Genomic DNA, 18,489 nt, shown 5'->3' on the forward strand with positions numbered 1-18,489 from the left:
CTCTCCTTCACTTGGCCTATATGTTATCATCAATCGAGGATCTTCTTTTCATTAAACTGACAAGTTGTCAAGTCAAAATAAGAATAGGAACATAAACAATAGCATTTCCTGTCAGATTATTGCCTGCGCTTCCCAGAAAAAATAGTCCTCATTAACAGGTCAGTGCTACCTTAAAGGTAGAAGCACGTCTGTTCCTCATACAGTGTGGGTAAGGGGGTCTGAAGGAAGTGCCGCACAAAGAGAATGCTAGTATAGCAGGTGTCCAGCAAACAGACAAGTGTGTTTGCTCCCATCAGCCCTCTTACTTTATCTTAGTGCTTCAATCTTCTCATCAAAGTCCTTAATGTCACAAATACATGTCTAAGAAAATACGTGGCAGAGGAAGGGCATATAAGATGCACCCAGACTCAACTTTCTGTAACTTATTTTAAATCAACCGTAATAATTATGACTTGGCCCTTACTTTGTATCCAAGCTTTAATTCATGTCATTATATAATAAGAGCAAGCTTAATGTTTTCCATCCTTAAGGAATCTGTATTTTTTTTTTCTCATTTCTACTTCAGAAAAAAAATCTTTAATACTCAGAATATTTCATTGCTGTGCTAGGAGAACATGCTCAATGAACAAGGGAGAAAGTGCTATCCTGAGGGCGAGATAGCAATCCTTTTGTGACATTTGTAAGGTTCTGTGGTCTAGCATCAGCAATGCATGTTTGTTTACATTAAAAATCTTATTTAGAACACTTTAAAGTATAATAATATTAGCAATGATAGTATGTTTTAGAACAGGAAAAGAAAGAAAAGCCCATAGAACCAGGTAATTATTTTAATTTTTCCTATTTTTTAAAAATTATTTCATTGGTACTTGAATACTGAATTTTAATGGATTATCACAGATTCCTGATTTTCCCCATTCTTTTCTTGTTTCACACAGCAAAGTCACCAAAAAAGGAACATCCGGGTGAGTGAGATTGGTGTGGCTCGATTCATTTTACCGGAAGGCAAAGCCTGAGACAGGGCTGTAAAGGCAATGCCAGGTGGAGGCAGGAAATCTGTCCATCTCACTGTCTGTTTTCTAAGCTCTTGACAGAATCAATATCAATACAGTTTGAGAGGAGGGAAAGTGAATCCTATGCTGTTCCCTTGTTGCTCAACATGTGTCTATGAGGTAGCAGTATCAGATCCTCTGAAAGGTTGGCAGTACCAGAGTCTGGCCTCACCTCAGATCGACTAAGTCAGAATACATCTTGGTAAGATCCCCTTGCACACATTTAGACAATGTCTGAGAATCAGTATTGCTGGAAAGACACCCAGACAAGAGCAATTTATGGGGGAGGATTTATTTATTTATCTCACAGTTCAAGGCTAGAGTCCATGGACACAAAGGAGCTCAATGCAGTACGTTGCATCATATGGATCATATGGAAAGAGTAATGACTGCTGAGTCTCGCTTGCTTTCTCCTTTGTTCAGCCCAGGACCACAGCTCACTCATGCCCACAGCTAGCGTGGGTTTTCCCTCTTCAACTCATCTGGTTTAGATAATCTCTCACACATGCCCAGAGCCTCATCTCTTCACTGGTTCTAGAGAGTCTGGGAAGCTGATGATCCGCGATGTCCATCACAAGCACTATTTTATAGATATAGTTTTGATTAAAGCAAACAAGATAAAATAAAAATAAAACGTTTCTGTGAATGTGCCTCACATTATTTTACTTTTGAAACACACAATTTTCAACTCCAGAAAATACTCTCTCCCTATTCATAATGTTACTTAACATTTTTTGGCTTCTCTGGGGTGTTTCTCTCAATAGAGCAACATTCTAAGATTTGAAAATTGAAATTAAAACCAATCAACCAGACAAATAAAACAACTGAGACTAAAAGTACAGTTAATGTGCACACAAAATCATTTCCTTAAATTGTTCTAAAATTTAACCAGTTCTGGCAAGACGTTTCTGAAATACTTTTATTTGATCTTGCCTTAAACACTACATATAGCTTTGTCTTTGTGAACACTATTCAAATAACATAACTGAGGCTTTTGCACAATCCTTCTCTCTCTCTCTCTCTCTCTCTCTCTCTCTCTCTCTCTCTCTCTCTGTCTCCCTCCCTCTCTCCCTCTTTCTCCCCCCCCCCCGTGTGTGTGTGTGTGTGTGTGTGTGTGTGTGTGTGTGTGTGTGTGTGTGTACAAGATATGAATGTACATGTTTGTGCAGGCTGTAACCTATGGAGAGTGTAGTTGTGAAGACATGTTTATGTGCAGGGGGTGTGCATGTGTGCAGTCAAACATCACCTCAATTATTGTCTCTCAGCTGCTCCTAACACATTAAATTGTATTTAAAATGAAACAACATTCATTTACTATTATGTCAGTAGCCAAGTGAATACAGCTAATGTAGAGTATATTGATAACTCTTTGCAATAGCTATTTGAACCTACATTTCTCATTTTTTGACCAACTTTGTCATACCTCTTGTATGAACAAAATCTGCTTAGACATCTTTTCAGTACTTCAATAGCATTATTTTCTTTCTGTTATCATAGATTTTAATATGCTGGTATAATTCCCTTTTCTTTTGGGGGCTTTAAATCATCAGAAGTTAGAGAATACAGAGGGCATTTAGCTCTTTATTCTCAAAAATGCCTGTTTTGATTCCAGATACACAATGGGCACTTGACAAGAGTTTATTAGTTGAAGAGAAGAACATGAAATAGAATAATAATTGGTTATAAAGTATAAAGACTGAGTAATTTTCAATCACATAATTTAAGAGATAAAATAATAACATATTTCATTATTTCACATTAACAGTCAAGCTACTACAACTCAGAAAAGGGATGTTTTATCTACGTTATAGAGTGGGGCCTATTTATTCAGGAGTATGTTTCCACAGCAAGATAACAACACTCATATTTATGTACATATGTGGAAAGCTACAATAGAGTATAAGTTATGGAAGACATACAGAAGTATTCACAAGTATTGATATGATCAATTTTGATGGATCAGTTTTACTGCCATGTATTATCACTAACTACAATAGTCTAATTGTTTGTAATCAGTGTATGTACATCTCAAAGTGTGAATACAGTGCAGCAACTTACTAATACTCAGGCATTTTCATTTTGTTTTGCTTTGATTTTAGAGACAAGTTCTTTCTATATAAGTCTGTCTGTCCTGGATTTCACTATGTATACGAGGCCGGCCTCAGACTCACAGAGATGCTCCTGCTTTTGCCTCCCAAGTCCTGGGATTAAAGTCGTGCACCACCATGCCTGGCTACTTAGACATATTTTTTTTTAAGAAAGTGGGAGATGCCTAATGAATCTACAAAGATGACCCCAGCTAAGACTCCTAACAACAGTGGATATATAGCCTGAACTAGCCCTCTCCTGTTATCAGATTGGTGAGGACTCTATCAGAGAGCCTTCATCCATTAACTGATGGAAATAAATACAGAGACCCCAAAGCCAAACATTAGCCCAAGCTTGGGGAATCCTGCTGAAGAGAGGGAGGAAGAATTGTAGGAGCCAGAGGGGATAAGGATATACAAGAAAACCCATAGAAACAACAAACCTGGCTCACAGAATCTGAACCAACAACCAGGGAGTCTGCATGGGACCAACCTAGGCCTTCTACATATATGGAAGAGTTGTATAGCTTGGTCTACTTGTGGGACTCCTAACAATGGGAGCAGAGGCTGTCCCTAATGTTGGGAACCTATCCCTCATACTTGATTGCCTTTCCTAGCCTTAATACAAGGGAGGTGCTTAGTCTTACTGCAACTTTGTATGCCATGCTTTGTTGATACACATGTGAAGCCTACTGCTTTCTAAACAGAAAGAATGGAGGAGTGAATTGAGAGAGGGAGATGAGTAGAAGGGGGGGAAGGAATGGGAGGAGAGGAGGGAAGATTAAATAAATAAATAAATAAATAAATAAATAAATAAATAAATAAATAAATGAATGAATAAATGAATAAATAAATAATAAATAAATTAAATAAATAAATAAATAAATAAATAAATAAATAAATAAATAAATAAATAAATAAAGTGGAATTACTGGATAATTTGTTTAAAAAAATTATGCTTTGGGGGGAAATCTTACAGACTTGGGAAAATACATTTGCCTAAACATGGAAGCAATCAGGCCCTTTGATAATTTTTGAAAGTGGAGTCACAAGAATATGAATAAGTGCTGAAGAATGCGTGATCTTACCTGGTATTGCCTCCCAAATTTTTGGGCTTTGAAATTCACTTTAGAGTGGAGCAAAAGAAAAAAAAAATTGCAAAGCTACGTTTTCTCTTCAGATCTATTTTCCTCAGTTTCCAATGCTATACTTGCAATCTTCCAAATGACTAAACCTCAGTTATTTTCAATAAAAGTAGACCGCTAATTATTGAAGCATTGATTTTCTCTTGTCATTACAGCTCCAAGTGAAAAACACGGGAAAATAAGTACGTTGAACAAATATTGATAAGAGGAGCATATTTTAGCAGCTTACGCACTTGTATTTTCTTCTGTCGACCTTGTTAATACTGACTTTGTGAGTCCCACTTGTCCATGTTTCTATATGAATAATTTTTATGGTGAACTAATATGCAAGATAACTCATTTCGCTTTTTAAGGTGTTTGTTTTTGTGAAAATTTGTCCAGGAAGAATTACTTTGTGAATTTTCAGTTATTTAGATCATAATTTCTGTATTCAGTCACATATGTTTTCTGCATCCCATAGAATTAGCAACAGTTACATTTTCTTAAGCATTTTCTAATTAATTATTTAAGGATCCCAGTGATTAGTTACTTGATCAAGCTACTAAGCAAAGTAATTTGTCTATCATGAAAGTTGAATTTTCAATGGAATACAGCCTTCCTAAAGTTTTATTAAAATTTCCTTTGTAGAGGTTCATTTTTCTTAGTGTTTATATCCTCAGATTAGGAAAATTTTCTGATAACTTCTCATGACAGATGCATCAGTGGCAGATCTTATAACATTCTTAGGGAGAAATGCTGATTTGTTGCTTATTATTTTTTTAATTTGATGAAATACAGTTATTTCAGTACTGTTATAAATAAATATCAGACATTTGCTTTTAGAAAAAATACTAACTTCCTTATGCTTTATATAGAAAATTAATGGCAAAATATATGCACATATACTGTAGAATGCATATATGTTTTTGTTTTGAGTTAAAGGTGCATTCATATTAAACCTAGTGCTGATAAACAAAGGAGTCCTATGTTTTATTTAATGTTTTGGTTTTTGAAACAGTATATCATTGACAAATATATCACAGAATAGTTGAAACAGATTACATAACTTGATGTAATTTAAAAAAAATAGGACATTGCAATTTCAATTGTTCACAAAGACATTCAAATATTAGAGACGTTAAAAAGAGAGTAGTTTAGGGTTAGAGAGATGACTCAGCAGCTAAGATCACTTGCTGCTCTTCCAGATTTGAGTTCTTGAGATCAGTTCCCAACACCCATGTTGGTTCATGGTTGCCTGTAACTCTAGTTTCAGGGCATCCGGTGTCTTCTCCTGCCATCATTAAGCATCCCAAACCATGAAGACACACACACACACACACACACACACACACACACACACACACACACACAATCTTAAAAAAATAAAAAAAGTTTTCCATGACCTATGATTCTGTTTATATGTTCATTCAAAACAGTGAGTTTGAAGTTGAATGTAAGGCTAACTGGAACTTTGAATTATAGACCGTTCAGTATGCTAAGCCACGGGAATGCATAATCAAGAAAATGTGCAAAGTGAAACCGATAATTTCGCATCACTCATAGAAAACTTTAGATTGAAAATTGCTCAGAAAATTACCATTTCTCACTAGGAAATGTGATATACAGTTAAAAATATTCATCTACAAGAATAAAACCTGGAATTATGTCCATCTGTGCAGTACTGTCCAATCACATTTTAAAGACCTAAGCATCTTTTGCGGTAAACTAGTAAACTAGTTTGCCAAATCATGTAAACCCAATAGAAAGTTTCAAAAGAGTATCCAACCCTTTAGGAGACTGAGACCATTGGGCTTGACATGAATATTATTCTTCACTACAAAATTAACTTAAAATGATTCGTAAGCCCTTGATTACTTAAATTATCTAATAAAATTATGATCAGACATTTATATAGGAGTTGGCCTTTTTGGTATTGAAATCATAAAACAACAGATTTTACACATTTACTATAGACAACCAAGAACTATAATGTTAATATTAAGGAGAAAGATACATAAATTATGGATACTTTAAAAAAGTCTTTAACTTGCCAGTATTGTCTTGTGCAGTTTGTAGGTAGTGCTGGAGTATCTGTGGTACGTTATTTTAAATTGTAAGAGTATGTAAGACTGTTAGATATATAGGAAAATTAACACAAATCAGGTATGTTTGTGATTCAATATGATGGCATTGTGTTTAAAAGGAAAGGTGAGATTGACAGAAGCAAAACTAATGGAAAATTATTTTTCATTAACACTGGATTCGGAGCTGGAAAATAGATTAAGTTTTAGGGAGGAACCATCTACCCAGCTCCTGAAGAATAAGTAATATCACTGTAGGAGAAACACTTATCAGTATGAAATGGAGGTTTTCATGAGTACTATGATCTTGAAAACAAACAGAAACTCTCCAAGTTTCAATGACGCACTGCTAACAAAGTGATCTTAATGCACCTACAATGTCATGAGGTGAGGGTGATGAAGAGTGTATTGGAGATGCAAAAATTTCAGACCTATATTTAGAATTTCTGAAAGTTGATATTGTTTCTTTTCTCCATTCAGGTGAAAGTCAAAAATGTCTCCAAATGCCCATTTCTTCATCCACGTAGTTACTTGAATGTATATACCACCTTGAATATTGGATATAATAGTTCTGAGATTGACAATATAATTAGTTAACAGGTGGGATTTGAGAGTACTGATTATGTAACATATGTGATACCATTCATGGTAAATCTTCAAAAAGACATTATGTTCACATTAGTTACTAAAAATGTGACTGCATCATCTCTGTTTTACTGTGAATGGTCACACAAAGCATCAGTGCTTTGAAGGTCTTTGGAAACATTGCTAGATTTAATTCTTCCCACATTGAGTAATTCAAAGGCTTAGATCACATAGTTCACATTATCTGAAACTATCCTCTGTTCAATTGAGTTATGAACAAGAAATTGACCTTAGACTAGACAAAACTAAAAATTTGTCTACATAAATTTATTTGAAATATGAACAACCAATCATTTTTCATCCTCTGATTTTACCACTGAACATATTGTTATACGTTCCCCCAACAAGCAGAGGTTGATGAATCTAATTTCACTTCAGTATCCTGATATGTGGAGCAAAGAGCAATCTTCTACTAATGCACACCCCAGAATTATCTTGGAACAACCAATATGCAGAACTGAAGATTAAGAGAATTCTGAATTTAGGTATTTATCATTGAAAGGGTATTTGGAGGCATTCACACCAAGATATTTAATCATGTATTTGAATACCATTGAACTATTTCTGAAAAAAAATAAGGAATATAATCTTATTCTGGTTTAGTAAATTAGTGTTTGTAGATTCTCCTGCAGGAATCATGATTCCATAAAATAGTTATCTGGGTTTCCAGTACCAGGCATGGTATCCCTTTTGTTGAGTGGGTATTAAGTCCAGTTAAGTCCAATTAATCCATTGATTACCACCAAAGTACGTGTGCTACTACTGCACCTGAAAGGATGTCATGCCATGCTAGTCATTTATGTGATTAGTAGATATCATAGATGGGTAGGACTGTTGATTACTTACTTCTCTTATTTGGAAGCTTGTATGGTATAGGAACTAGACTTCAATGATAGGGCATTCAGGTCAGTTCTAGCTCAAGGGCCTCTAGATCCTGTTTCTGAAGTGCATATTTTCTTCAGCAATAGGGATTTGCCTTCCACCTCCTTGTGGTAGCCAATGACAAGAGCAATAGGCTGTACACTTTGGGAATATCTTAGACAGCCCTGGCCAACCATTCAAAAGAGGGCTTCTTATGTCTGGCATTAGGTTTCTGTTAGGTGGCCTTTGGCTTTTAGAGGGAGTGCCATAAGCTAGATGAGAAAAGTTAATTAAAGCTACATGTGCATATGGGAAAATATTTAGGCATTTTCTTGAAACACAGGAAGACTTTTAAAACTCTATATGAAAAAGCTAAACCATAAATTTAAGATCAATGTATTTTATAATAGCAAAATTAAGATCTTTGCCACTAGACACTGTAACAAGTGGTAGTAATATACAAATGTTAATAAGACTAAAAGTATAAAAATATTATAATAATGAACTACTTCAAATAATGTTAAGTTTGTAAAATGAGAAGGGAAGCATTACAAAGATTTATTATCACATCGTTATTTCCCTCCCCAACCCTGCAAATTGTAGAAAGTTTTGTCTATTTTTGCTTTAAAATGGAATACCTTATTCTAGGAATAGCATTCCATATTATATCTTTATTTCACCTTCCTCATTTTCCTTACCAGATGTTCAGATAACTCCACCATAGCAAAATTTTTGTCTTTGAAATAGTTCTCATTTCTTGAATCAACAACTGAGTTGAATATCTATTAAGTCATCACTAATATTTAACAGTGCTTACACTATCAGCTTTCCCGCTCAAATATTCTTCACCATCTACATAATTAGTGAACAAAGGGCTTTACATATTCTTTCCTTACATTCATATATCACTCAAAGTGATTTCTATACGAATACTTTAACATCTCTTTTTGTGGAATAAGCCACTTTCTATCAACACTACTTAACTAAGAATACAATTGAGATATCACTGAGTTATGCCTTGGAAGAGAGTTTACATAGGGTTAATTTATCAGAAAGCAAAAATGAGAAACAGTGTTTTATAGCTCAGCTTCTCTGCAGCTTGTTTTTCTCTCCCTCAGACACTATACGCATTTTATGTTTTGGTTGTCTGTGTTCTTGCCTGGCTATAGTACTATATGTTATTATTCTGAAAACTCTGATATCCATTGCTTATTCTTTGAATAACTGAATTTGCAGAAGCTGAACGATCCAAAGAAGAGATTGCTGCTGCCTCAACCAAAAAGGGTAAACACAGCTGAAAAAAAAAAAGGCTGATATGACTCTAATCAGTCCTGAAGCTTCTAACTTAGTTTGTGTAGGGTGGTGAGAGGAGCATTGCCTGCTGAGTCTGCCATCTCACTGATACAGAAACAAACTTTGCATGATACTGGTAGCATCTACACTAACAAGGTTTTATGTTCAGTTTTCTATTGCAGTTAGGCTTGGTCCTCGAGAGCTATAAACGAGTGCTTGTAATTATATCCAAACTGCAATTGAAATTTTGAAAAATTTTGTAAATATACTGCTTAAATTCAATATGATTTCAGTCATCCATAGGGCATTTGGATTCACCACACTACTTTAAACTGAATATATTAAAGATCAATTATTGAATAAATTACAATTTGGCTAAGAAGATTCACATAAAAATGTTCATTTTGTATGAAAATAATATAGGATTAAGAAATATATTCCATGAAATGTTGACATAGGGCAGTTTATGATTTGAAATGTAAAATGGGAAGGTTTAAGAGAAATCAGTAATTCTAACAATGTCTTTAAATGTATCTCATAGGAATATTTAATAAGCCTAGCCTTCATTATACATTCACAGTCCCAAAAATGTATGCATGCACCCTTACACACATATTCCACTAAAGTGACATTACATTTTCTTATAAAAATGACTTTATCTATGTACAAAAATAAACAAATATGAAAATTGAAAAACTAATAAAATATACATGACACCTATTTACATGCTCCTTCTAACATCATATGTAAAAACATAAACTAACGTGCCACATCTATTAATGTATTTCATACATTACTATTAGTTGATATATATCTTTGAATTGGTATATATACATATACATACTTATATCATTTTATGTAAGTGATCATATTATGTTTAATTGATAAGATTTTACCATATGTGACAAAAGCCTAAATTAATATGGCTTTATATGGTATCATATTCTGAAATTGACGTAGCTTATTAATATTGTGTGGTGTAAATAAATGCATTTTTTTCTGAGTGAGGGATATCATGGTATTATGAAAAGGCTAAGAGTTTTATAGTCAGTAATAAATAGTCATTAATCTGGGCATGGATATGTGGGTTTCATATGCTGTCTATAAGGGAAGGTTATTGATAAATTTGAAGGCACTAAGGAAGGTGAAGGCAAGATATATTCAAATCTGTAGCTAACAATGACCCCAACACTGTGTCCAAAAAAACAGTAGATGCTTTTCTTCTGTTAGTTGATTGCAGATAATCATCTTTGGGTAATTAGTGATTATGGAAAAGAATGTGATGATGATTAAAAAACAAATATTAAACTACTGGCATTGGATTCATACATGGATTGAGGCATTTTTTTTTTATTTTATTTTACAATACAACTCAGTTCTACATATCAGCCACGGATTCCCTTGTTCTCCCCCCTCCCGCCCCTCTCCCCTTCCCCCCAGCCCCCCCCCCCCATTCCCACCTCCTCCAGGGCAAAGCCTCCCCCAAGGACTGAGATCAACCTGGTAGACTCAGTCCAGGCAGGTCCAGTCCCCTCCTCCCAGGCCGAGCCAAGCAACCCTGCATAAGCCCCAGATTTCAAACAGCCAACTCATGCAATGAGCACAGGACCTGGTCCCACTGCCTGGATGCCTCCCAAACAGATCAAGCCAATCAACTGTCTCACCCATTCAGAGGGCCTGATCCAGTTGGGGGCCCCTCAGCCATTGGTTCATAGTTCATGTGTTTCCATTTGTTTGGCTATTTGTCCCTGTGCTTTATCCAACCTTGGTCTCAACAATTCTCGCTCATATAAACCGTCCTCTTTCTCGCCAATTGGACTCCCTGAGCTCCACCCAGGGCCTGGCCGTGGATCTCTGCATCCAGATCCCTCAGTCATTGGATGGGGTTTCTAGCACGACAATTAGGGTGTTTGGCCATCCCATCACCAAAGTAGGTCAGTTCGGGCTGTCTCTCAACCACTGCCAGGAGTCTATTGTGGGGGTATCTTTGTGGATTTCTGTGGGCCTCTCTAGCACTTTGCTTCTTCCTATTCTCATGTGGTCTTCATTTACCATGGTCTCCTATTCCTTGTTCTCCCTCTCTGTTCTTGATCCAGCTGGGATCTCCCGCTCCCCCAAGCTCTCTTTCTCTCGATTTTTGCCCTTCATTACCCCCATTCACTTCCATGTTGTTCATGTAGATCGCATCCATTTCTCTGTCATTGAGCGATCCCCGTGTCTTTCTTGGGGTCCTGTTTTCCAGGTAGCCTCCCTGGTAATGTGAGTAGCAGTCTAGTCATCCTTGTTCCACATCTAGTATCCTCCTATGAGTGAGTACATACCATGTTTGTCTTTCTGAGTCTGGGTTACCTCACTCAGGGTGATTTTTTCTAGATCCATCTATTTGCCTGCAAACCTCATGATGTCATTGTTTTTCTCTGCTGAATAGTATTCCATTGTGTATATGTACCACATTTTATTTATCCATTCTTCAGTTGAAGGGCATCTAGGTTGTTTTCAGGTTCTGGCTATTATAAACAATGCTGATATGAACATAGCTAAGCAAGTGCTCTTGTGGTATGATTGAGCATTCCTTGGGTATATGCCCAAGAGTGGTATAGCTGGATCTTAGGGGAGATTGATTGAGGCATTTTTACCTTGAGTATTTAAGGCATAAATACATGCATTTGATTTTGCAATTCAACCATGTAAATAGAGAGTAAATAATGATATGAGATCAAAACTGTATAATTAATTATGGAACTCATCAGAATCCTCAACTAAGAATGTCATAAATTTATAACATGGCCAATATTTTTGTTGAAATGAGCTTGCTTGGTAAATTTTTCGAGTCAAATGACAGAAATGCGATCTACTTATAAACATAAGATATTATAACTAACTTCTTTGCTAATTAATCTTGTATCTCTATTATTGTTTTAAATATGGTTCTACATGTTGGTTTGGCGCATAATGAAAGATCAACAGAATCACACATTGCTTCCAAAGTTATCATAAACTCAGAGAGGGACTTAACATAATTGACAAATTACAAAACAACACTAAAGCTGATTTTTCTCATCATGTGTTCACTAGTGTGCACATTTCCTTTTCTCTCAAATGGAGCATACTTATTCTTCTGATATGAATAAAGCACCCACAGCACTTGTTACCTTAGAATCTCTCACAATTAAATAGAATAAGAAGACTGAATTAGTGGTTGTTTTTTGTTTCCAAGTTGACTTTGAGCAAGGGACTGTACATGATAGAGTGAAATCTGTTGGTTTTGTGAAAATTTATAAAATTTTCAAAGTTAATAATAATTCAACTACAATTTAGTAAGTAAGCTATAATGTACTAATTGATAACTTGTATGAATTATTTTCCATTAATATTTTATTTAAAGATACATGATATTAAATCATCATTTGACACCATCTTTTTTTTAATTTTACAGCTTTCTATTTATTTTCACTTTCATTCAACATAAGCTTATGGATACAATACTATATATCAATTAAAAGAAAATATGAGAGTTAATTCTACTCGTGAGCAAATAAGATACTGGAAAAATATTTACTCTATTTTCACTCTCAGTAAAAAGTTTTCAGTAAAACTATAGCTCAGGGCCTAAGTCCAACAGGGAGATAAATTCAGATGAAGTGACATGGCAGTTTAAAATTTATTCTTTCCTGGAAAACATCAAAAGATTTGCTTTGCTGTGATTTTTAGAAGTAAGCCTTTAATAACAGATAAATTTTGCAATGTGAGAAGGATCTATGAGAGCATCTTTGGTCTCAGCAATAGAGCAAGGCAAGGTGATGAAGCTTTGCAAGACATATGTGAGCATCAGTATATCTCAGGAGGAATCCTGGGTCTCCAAGAGGCATGCTGCATGTGGCTAATCCTGACAGTGTTTCCCTTGCTAATGCAATGAACCGCATTAATCCCTGAATAATTAAAGTCCTCAACTGGAACTTTCACTTTATCTGGGTCTGGTGAGGAACTTCTAAGGCAACTTAGTCCACCATTTCTCTTCCTAGTCTTTGAACTTTACTTCTTTAAATCTTTGTATATCTTTCCTGTAGATACACTTAATTGTTGGTGTCCCATGGACCCCATTATTAACTGAAGCTTCATATTCTATCCTTGACTTATGTGTAGATGTGCCAAGATCACAATTCTGTCCTATATTCTAAAGATTCCTATCGTATCTCCATTTCGAATTTTACTATTCATTTCAGGCTTGTGTTCTCAATTGTTCAATTAAACAACTTCAGACTCAACCCTCCTCAACTCAAACTGGCTAATCTCTCCTCCCCACTTGCTTTTCATTATCCACTCTTTACTTCACTAGAAATCTGGAAACAATTTGAGTTTTCTCTTTATTTCTACTACCTGCTTTTTCAAATAATCTTAATGTATTTCTGTTTTTATTCCTTAAATATTACCTGTATATGTGTTTGCATTCATAACCCTCTTGTCAATACAATTCAAATCTTCATTGTCTTCTACCTGACCTACTGTTATGATCAAATGACTGACCTAGGGTGTTTATATTTATATTAAAACTCACTAAAAGCCACAGTAAATGATTAATACACAACACTGAATAAACCACTTTATTTAACATTCTCTTTCCTCCAACAATTCATAATATGAGGTCCAACTTCACTAAAATGACTAATTCCCATGATCAGTCTTCAGTATACTTTTCTAAAATAACCTTCATACATGGACCATTTTATGTGTTACTACAACACTACATTGCACGTAATTGTTTTTTTTTTTTTTATGAACCTATACACCTCATTGAACATGGAGAAGTCAAGCTGCTGTACACATATAGTCTTAACCCTTACTGACTAGCGTTCATGGTACTGGAAGGTCCTCTGCACATACTGTGAAACATAGTTCTTAGAAGCTAACATTCTATTTAATGTGAGTGCAAGGAGTTACCTCACTTCTGTTTGTCCTTTATGGCTTTTTTTCTCTCCATTTTTCCTTTGTTACTTTCTTATTGAACACTATCATTGTTCTTGAAATAGTAAATAATAAATAAGTATTCTGGGAGCATAAGCTAGTGAGAAATAATCAATGCTAAATACACACATATGTTATAAATACATATATCATATAATTATATGGACTGAACAGGCTAAATTGATTATATATATATATATATATATATATAATCATAGTGTGTGTGTGTATACATATACATATACAATGATAATTAATGAGAAAATAAGGCTATGAACTTGAAGAAGAGTAGCTAGGGATATATGGTAGGGTGTGAAGAAAGAAAAGGGAAGGGAGAAATTTAACTATATTGTAGTCTCAAAACTAAAGAAACCAGTGAATAAAGAAATAAAATCAAAATTAGAATCTCATACAAAAGCCTTCAAGTCTATGTATCTAAACCATGTGCATTAAAAGCATATCATCATGAGGTAGCAAGAAAATTCTAATTAAATAGACAATTTGATATTGCCACTAGAAAGACTAAACCTTTTCAAAGAGATAGGACTGTGATGTGTACCTTTATTCATTCATTTATTTATTTGTTAGTTAGTTAGTTGACTCAACAGACTTTCAATATACAGTCCAGGCTGATCTCAAACTCAAGTTTCAGCCTTCCAAATTATATATATATATATATAAAGTAGGCCTAGCTAAAGAAATAAAATTTTTTAAGTTTTATTTGAGTAACAGTCTAAGGAAAACATAAATTTAAACTCTTGTCCCTTTAAGAAACTTGTGTTTTCAGCATCTGACTATCAATGCCTGCATTTCTCAGTCTCTGAACCATTTTTTTTCTCCAAATTTGGCTGTTTCTTTGTTCTTGATATTCTTTTATTTAAAAATCTAATTTTATTTATAGTAAAATTCACTTCATTCATGTTTGTTATATTATTGTATATTTCCCCTCTTTTTTTCTCTCTTGGCCGATTTCTAGGATATTGTTTCAGAATGAATTAATATATTACTAAATTTTAACTTTGTTTCAATTATTTCTTATTTTAATTAATTACCTCCTTATTCTTAAATAACATTGGAAAATTAATAGAAAATTTTCTGTGAAAAGCGATGATTTTGTTTAAGGCAGAGTGAAAAAGAAGAAGAAAAGAAAGGAAGGGAGATGGAAAAAGAAAGAAAGAAGAGAGAGAGAGAGAGAGAGAGAGAGAGAGAGAGGTTACTTCCACCTACTGTGCATTATAATTGCCATAACTGAGCAAATTTTGTTTTTGATTTTGTGTTTTTTGTCTCAATACAGCACTCAAAGCATTACCTGCATTATTACTTAAAGATTAAGACTCGAGGTTAGATAGGGTGCCATCACTGAAACAGCATTTATATGACCAAGTGGGAATGTATCCTTGAGAGCCTTACTCAATCTCCTGGGACTCGTGACCCCCTGTACAAATTGTAACACAAGTCCTAACCATGTGCTTCATTTCTTAGAGCAATTCGGTTCCTAAAATTTGTCATTGTAGGAGTTCAATAGTGCTCCTGTCCTTCCAGATGAAAGCCAGTTCCTATGCTCCGTGAACTGTCCTAATCTAACACTGACTGCAATTTAACATGAGTAGAAAATAAAAACACAACCCTCACTGATGTGTCCCTAAAGTTCTCCCTATTCAGAAACTGTCTCTACCAGTGGGATTTGTGAGACTTGGAAATTCTAATTTGCTTTTGAACTAAACTTTTTCCTCATTCAAGAGTTCTATTTGGGGGTTAGACTGTTTCCTTAAAAATCTACTTCATTTTATTTCTGGCAAGTAAATATTAAAACTTCAGGGTGTTCTTTTTTTTAAGCAAATACATCAAAGGATAAAATCCATCACATCTTCCTTTGATTTTCCTTGTTTTCTTCCTTCCTTTTTTTACTGACCCCTCATACCTCCCTCCTTCCATTACTCCCTCCCACTTTTCCTTTCTTCAGGGATAGTGACCAATGGATATTTTTATTTGACTTCTTTCAAATATTGATTGATGTGCTTACTACGCCTTGCATTTGATTAAAATGAAAGCTGGACCTCTGGTTTAACTGAATTCCAGTTAGATGCTTTGACCAAGAATACTGCAGAATATTCAATACACTGCACGTTCTCTCATCAGGAAGCAGCATCTCTCTGAAGGCCCCAGTGAAGAAATACTTCTGTTTCCAAAATGAGTAAAGCCAGTAGCAGACTCACTTATTCATTTAAAGCTGCATTTCCCCATTTGCAACTCTCCATGGAGTTGGTTGTCATGACATGACTCAATTCCACATCATTTCTTCATCTCATAGATGTTCAAATTCTCTGAAGATTCTTTCTAGAATCAGTTACTTCAGCTAGAGGCACTGATTTCCTATGAAAATTTTCTGCTCCTTTGACGTTTAACTAGGTAAACAGCAAATCTTCAATGAAGAGCAATGACTCTTAGATAAACCATGAATCAGAGGATATAGCACTTTAAAAGATTTCATTATCTCTTTTGGCTACTTGTGATGTGGGATGGGTTTGTTTAATATTTAAATGCTTCTCAAGCGTGACAGCACTGTCCTTGGAGTTGATGAAGACATGCTAAGTTTGAATTTTAAGGTGCATCTGGTTGGCATTTGTAAGATACTGTGACTCCAGCAATAACCTGGAATGTAAGTCAATTAATCATAGTACTGTCAAGTGCAGTTCTTTGTAGCTTGTTTATAAAAACACAGCATAAAGGAATAAAGTAGAAAAGAGTGTGGAAGAAAAGAATGTGGGGCCTGGAGACTGAAGGGATTATTGCTTCTCTTTTTTGGTTCTAATTCCTTAAGATTAGATTTAAAACAGATTTCAATCGCATTATAGAGAGATGAGAAATATTTTAAAAGCATTAGAGAAGAGCTTGTTTAGAAGCAATATTTGGTATTGAATGCATTCCCAAATGCTTTTATGTGCAGAATAAACATTTCAGGCTGGAATTCTTATTTAAACCTTATCTTTGCTTTGCAGCCGTGCACGGAAAGAAAGAAGAGAAATCCAAGACAGTGGAGCAAGGTAAAAAAAAAAGTGAAGCAGGTTGACATTATCTTCTTTAGAAAGAAAACAACACGAGGAGGAAAACACTGGATTCAGACAGGTGGAAGACAATAACCTTTAAATCTCGTGCTCCATAGCAATGTCCCTGCATGTTTTTCTGGACAGGAGAATGGGAGGCGACTATCTGGCCTTGTCTTTCTTTTGTGTATCAAGCTTTGAGTATAAATTCAGAACAGGAAACCTGTACCTACTGCTTCATCACACCAGCAGAGATGCTGAAGGGTATTGATAATGAGAAAATGAGCTAGGTAACGAGTAGACACGTTCTGCTTGGTTTTTCATTCAAAACCACCTCACAGATCAAAGAATAAACATGATTTAACCCTATTTATGAAAAATAATTTATATTACTTTAAAAATAATTTGCTAAATTAACACACTGGGGCAAATGGCAGCAAAAGCTATTATAGTTTATACAATGACTTTGCTTGTTGATTCATCCAAAAGGCCTGAAAATTTAACATTATACATCTTAAAGTCATGAATATATATGTATATAACATATATATATATATATATATATATATATATATATATATATATATATATATGGTTCAATGTAGCTATACTACAATATCACTCCAGCATATGCTTTAAAAATGCTTCTGAGCTCTCTCTTTTAAACATTGAGAGCAATATTGTGCTTATTCCTGCAGCTCAACTAAGTGAAAAGATTTAGAGACTTTTACAGAGAAAATAGCATGATAATTATATTGATAAAGTTTTTCCATTTATTTTGGCTTCTGGATACCACCAACAATTTTAGGTGTCAGTGCACTTATTGAGGCAGCTTTGTCTGGGTGAAAGCGCCCACGTTAGTGTCTGAAATACAAAGCACAGGCTCGTGCTTTGGCCTGTTCATGTATGTGGCTCTCTGTGTGCAAATTTCTTACTCAAAATGAAGACAATTGTTCCCAAGCCGCTTTTCTGACAAGATACTGTGTAACTCAAATAAGAAATCATATGTATAAAGGATGTAACAAATTATAAATTCCTAAATCACATATATAAATATATACTTCCTTAGGTCTTTTTGTCTCATGAAACAGTTTTGTTAAATTATCAAAGCACACTTTAATCCACTGAGCACCATGGTTTTCTGTTCTCTAGTCAGAACAATAACTTATCATAGCTTGTTTTACTTCTTATTTTTCTTTTTTTTTCATACTTATTTTTGTATTCAGGATTGACTTTAAGGCCTTAAACATGCCGAGCAGACACTGCCCCGTTAAACAGCATCCCCACCTTGCTGGATGCTGTAAATCACTACAGCATGTTAAAAGTAGAATGACTAGTAATGG

At 34.8% G+C, this 18,489-nt stretch overlaps 1 protein-coding gene across 3 annotated transcripts in view; it reads left to right on the forward strand.

Annotated features, from left to right (window-relative positions):
* The window catches only part of Trdn (triadin), a 394,997-nt gene that overhangs the window by 256,417 nt on the left and 120,091 nt on the right, over window positions 1-18,489 (forward strand). For all 3 annotated transcript variants that reach the window (XM_052751301.1, XM_052751302.1, XM_052751303.1), the window contains 4 exons: window positions 936-962; window positions 4,437-4,463; window positions 9,084-9,131; window positions 17,102-17,146. In XM_052751301.1, the coding sequence (XP_052607261.1) occupies window positions 936-962; window positions 4,437-4,463; window positions 9,084-9,131; window positions 17,102-17,146 (147 nt within the window). The remainder of the gene's footprint in view (window positions 1-935; window positions 963-4,436; window positions 4,464-9,083; window positions 9,132-17,101; window positions 17,147-18,489) is intronic.

This window comes from Peromyscus californicus, unplaced genomic scaffold, assembly GCF_007827085.1.
Source record: "Peromyscus californicus insignis strain IS unplaced genomic scaffold, ASM782708v3 Scaffold_22__1_contigs__length_63687245, whole genome shotgun sequence".
In the NCBI taxonomy this organism is placed as follows: Eukaryota; Metazoa; Chordata; class Mammalia; order Rodentia; family Cricetidae; genus Peromyscus; species Peromyscus californicus.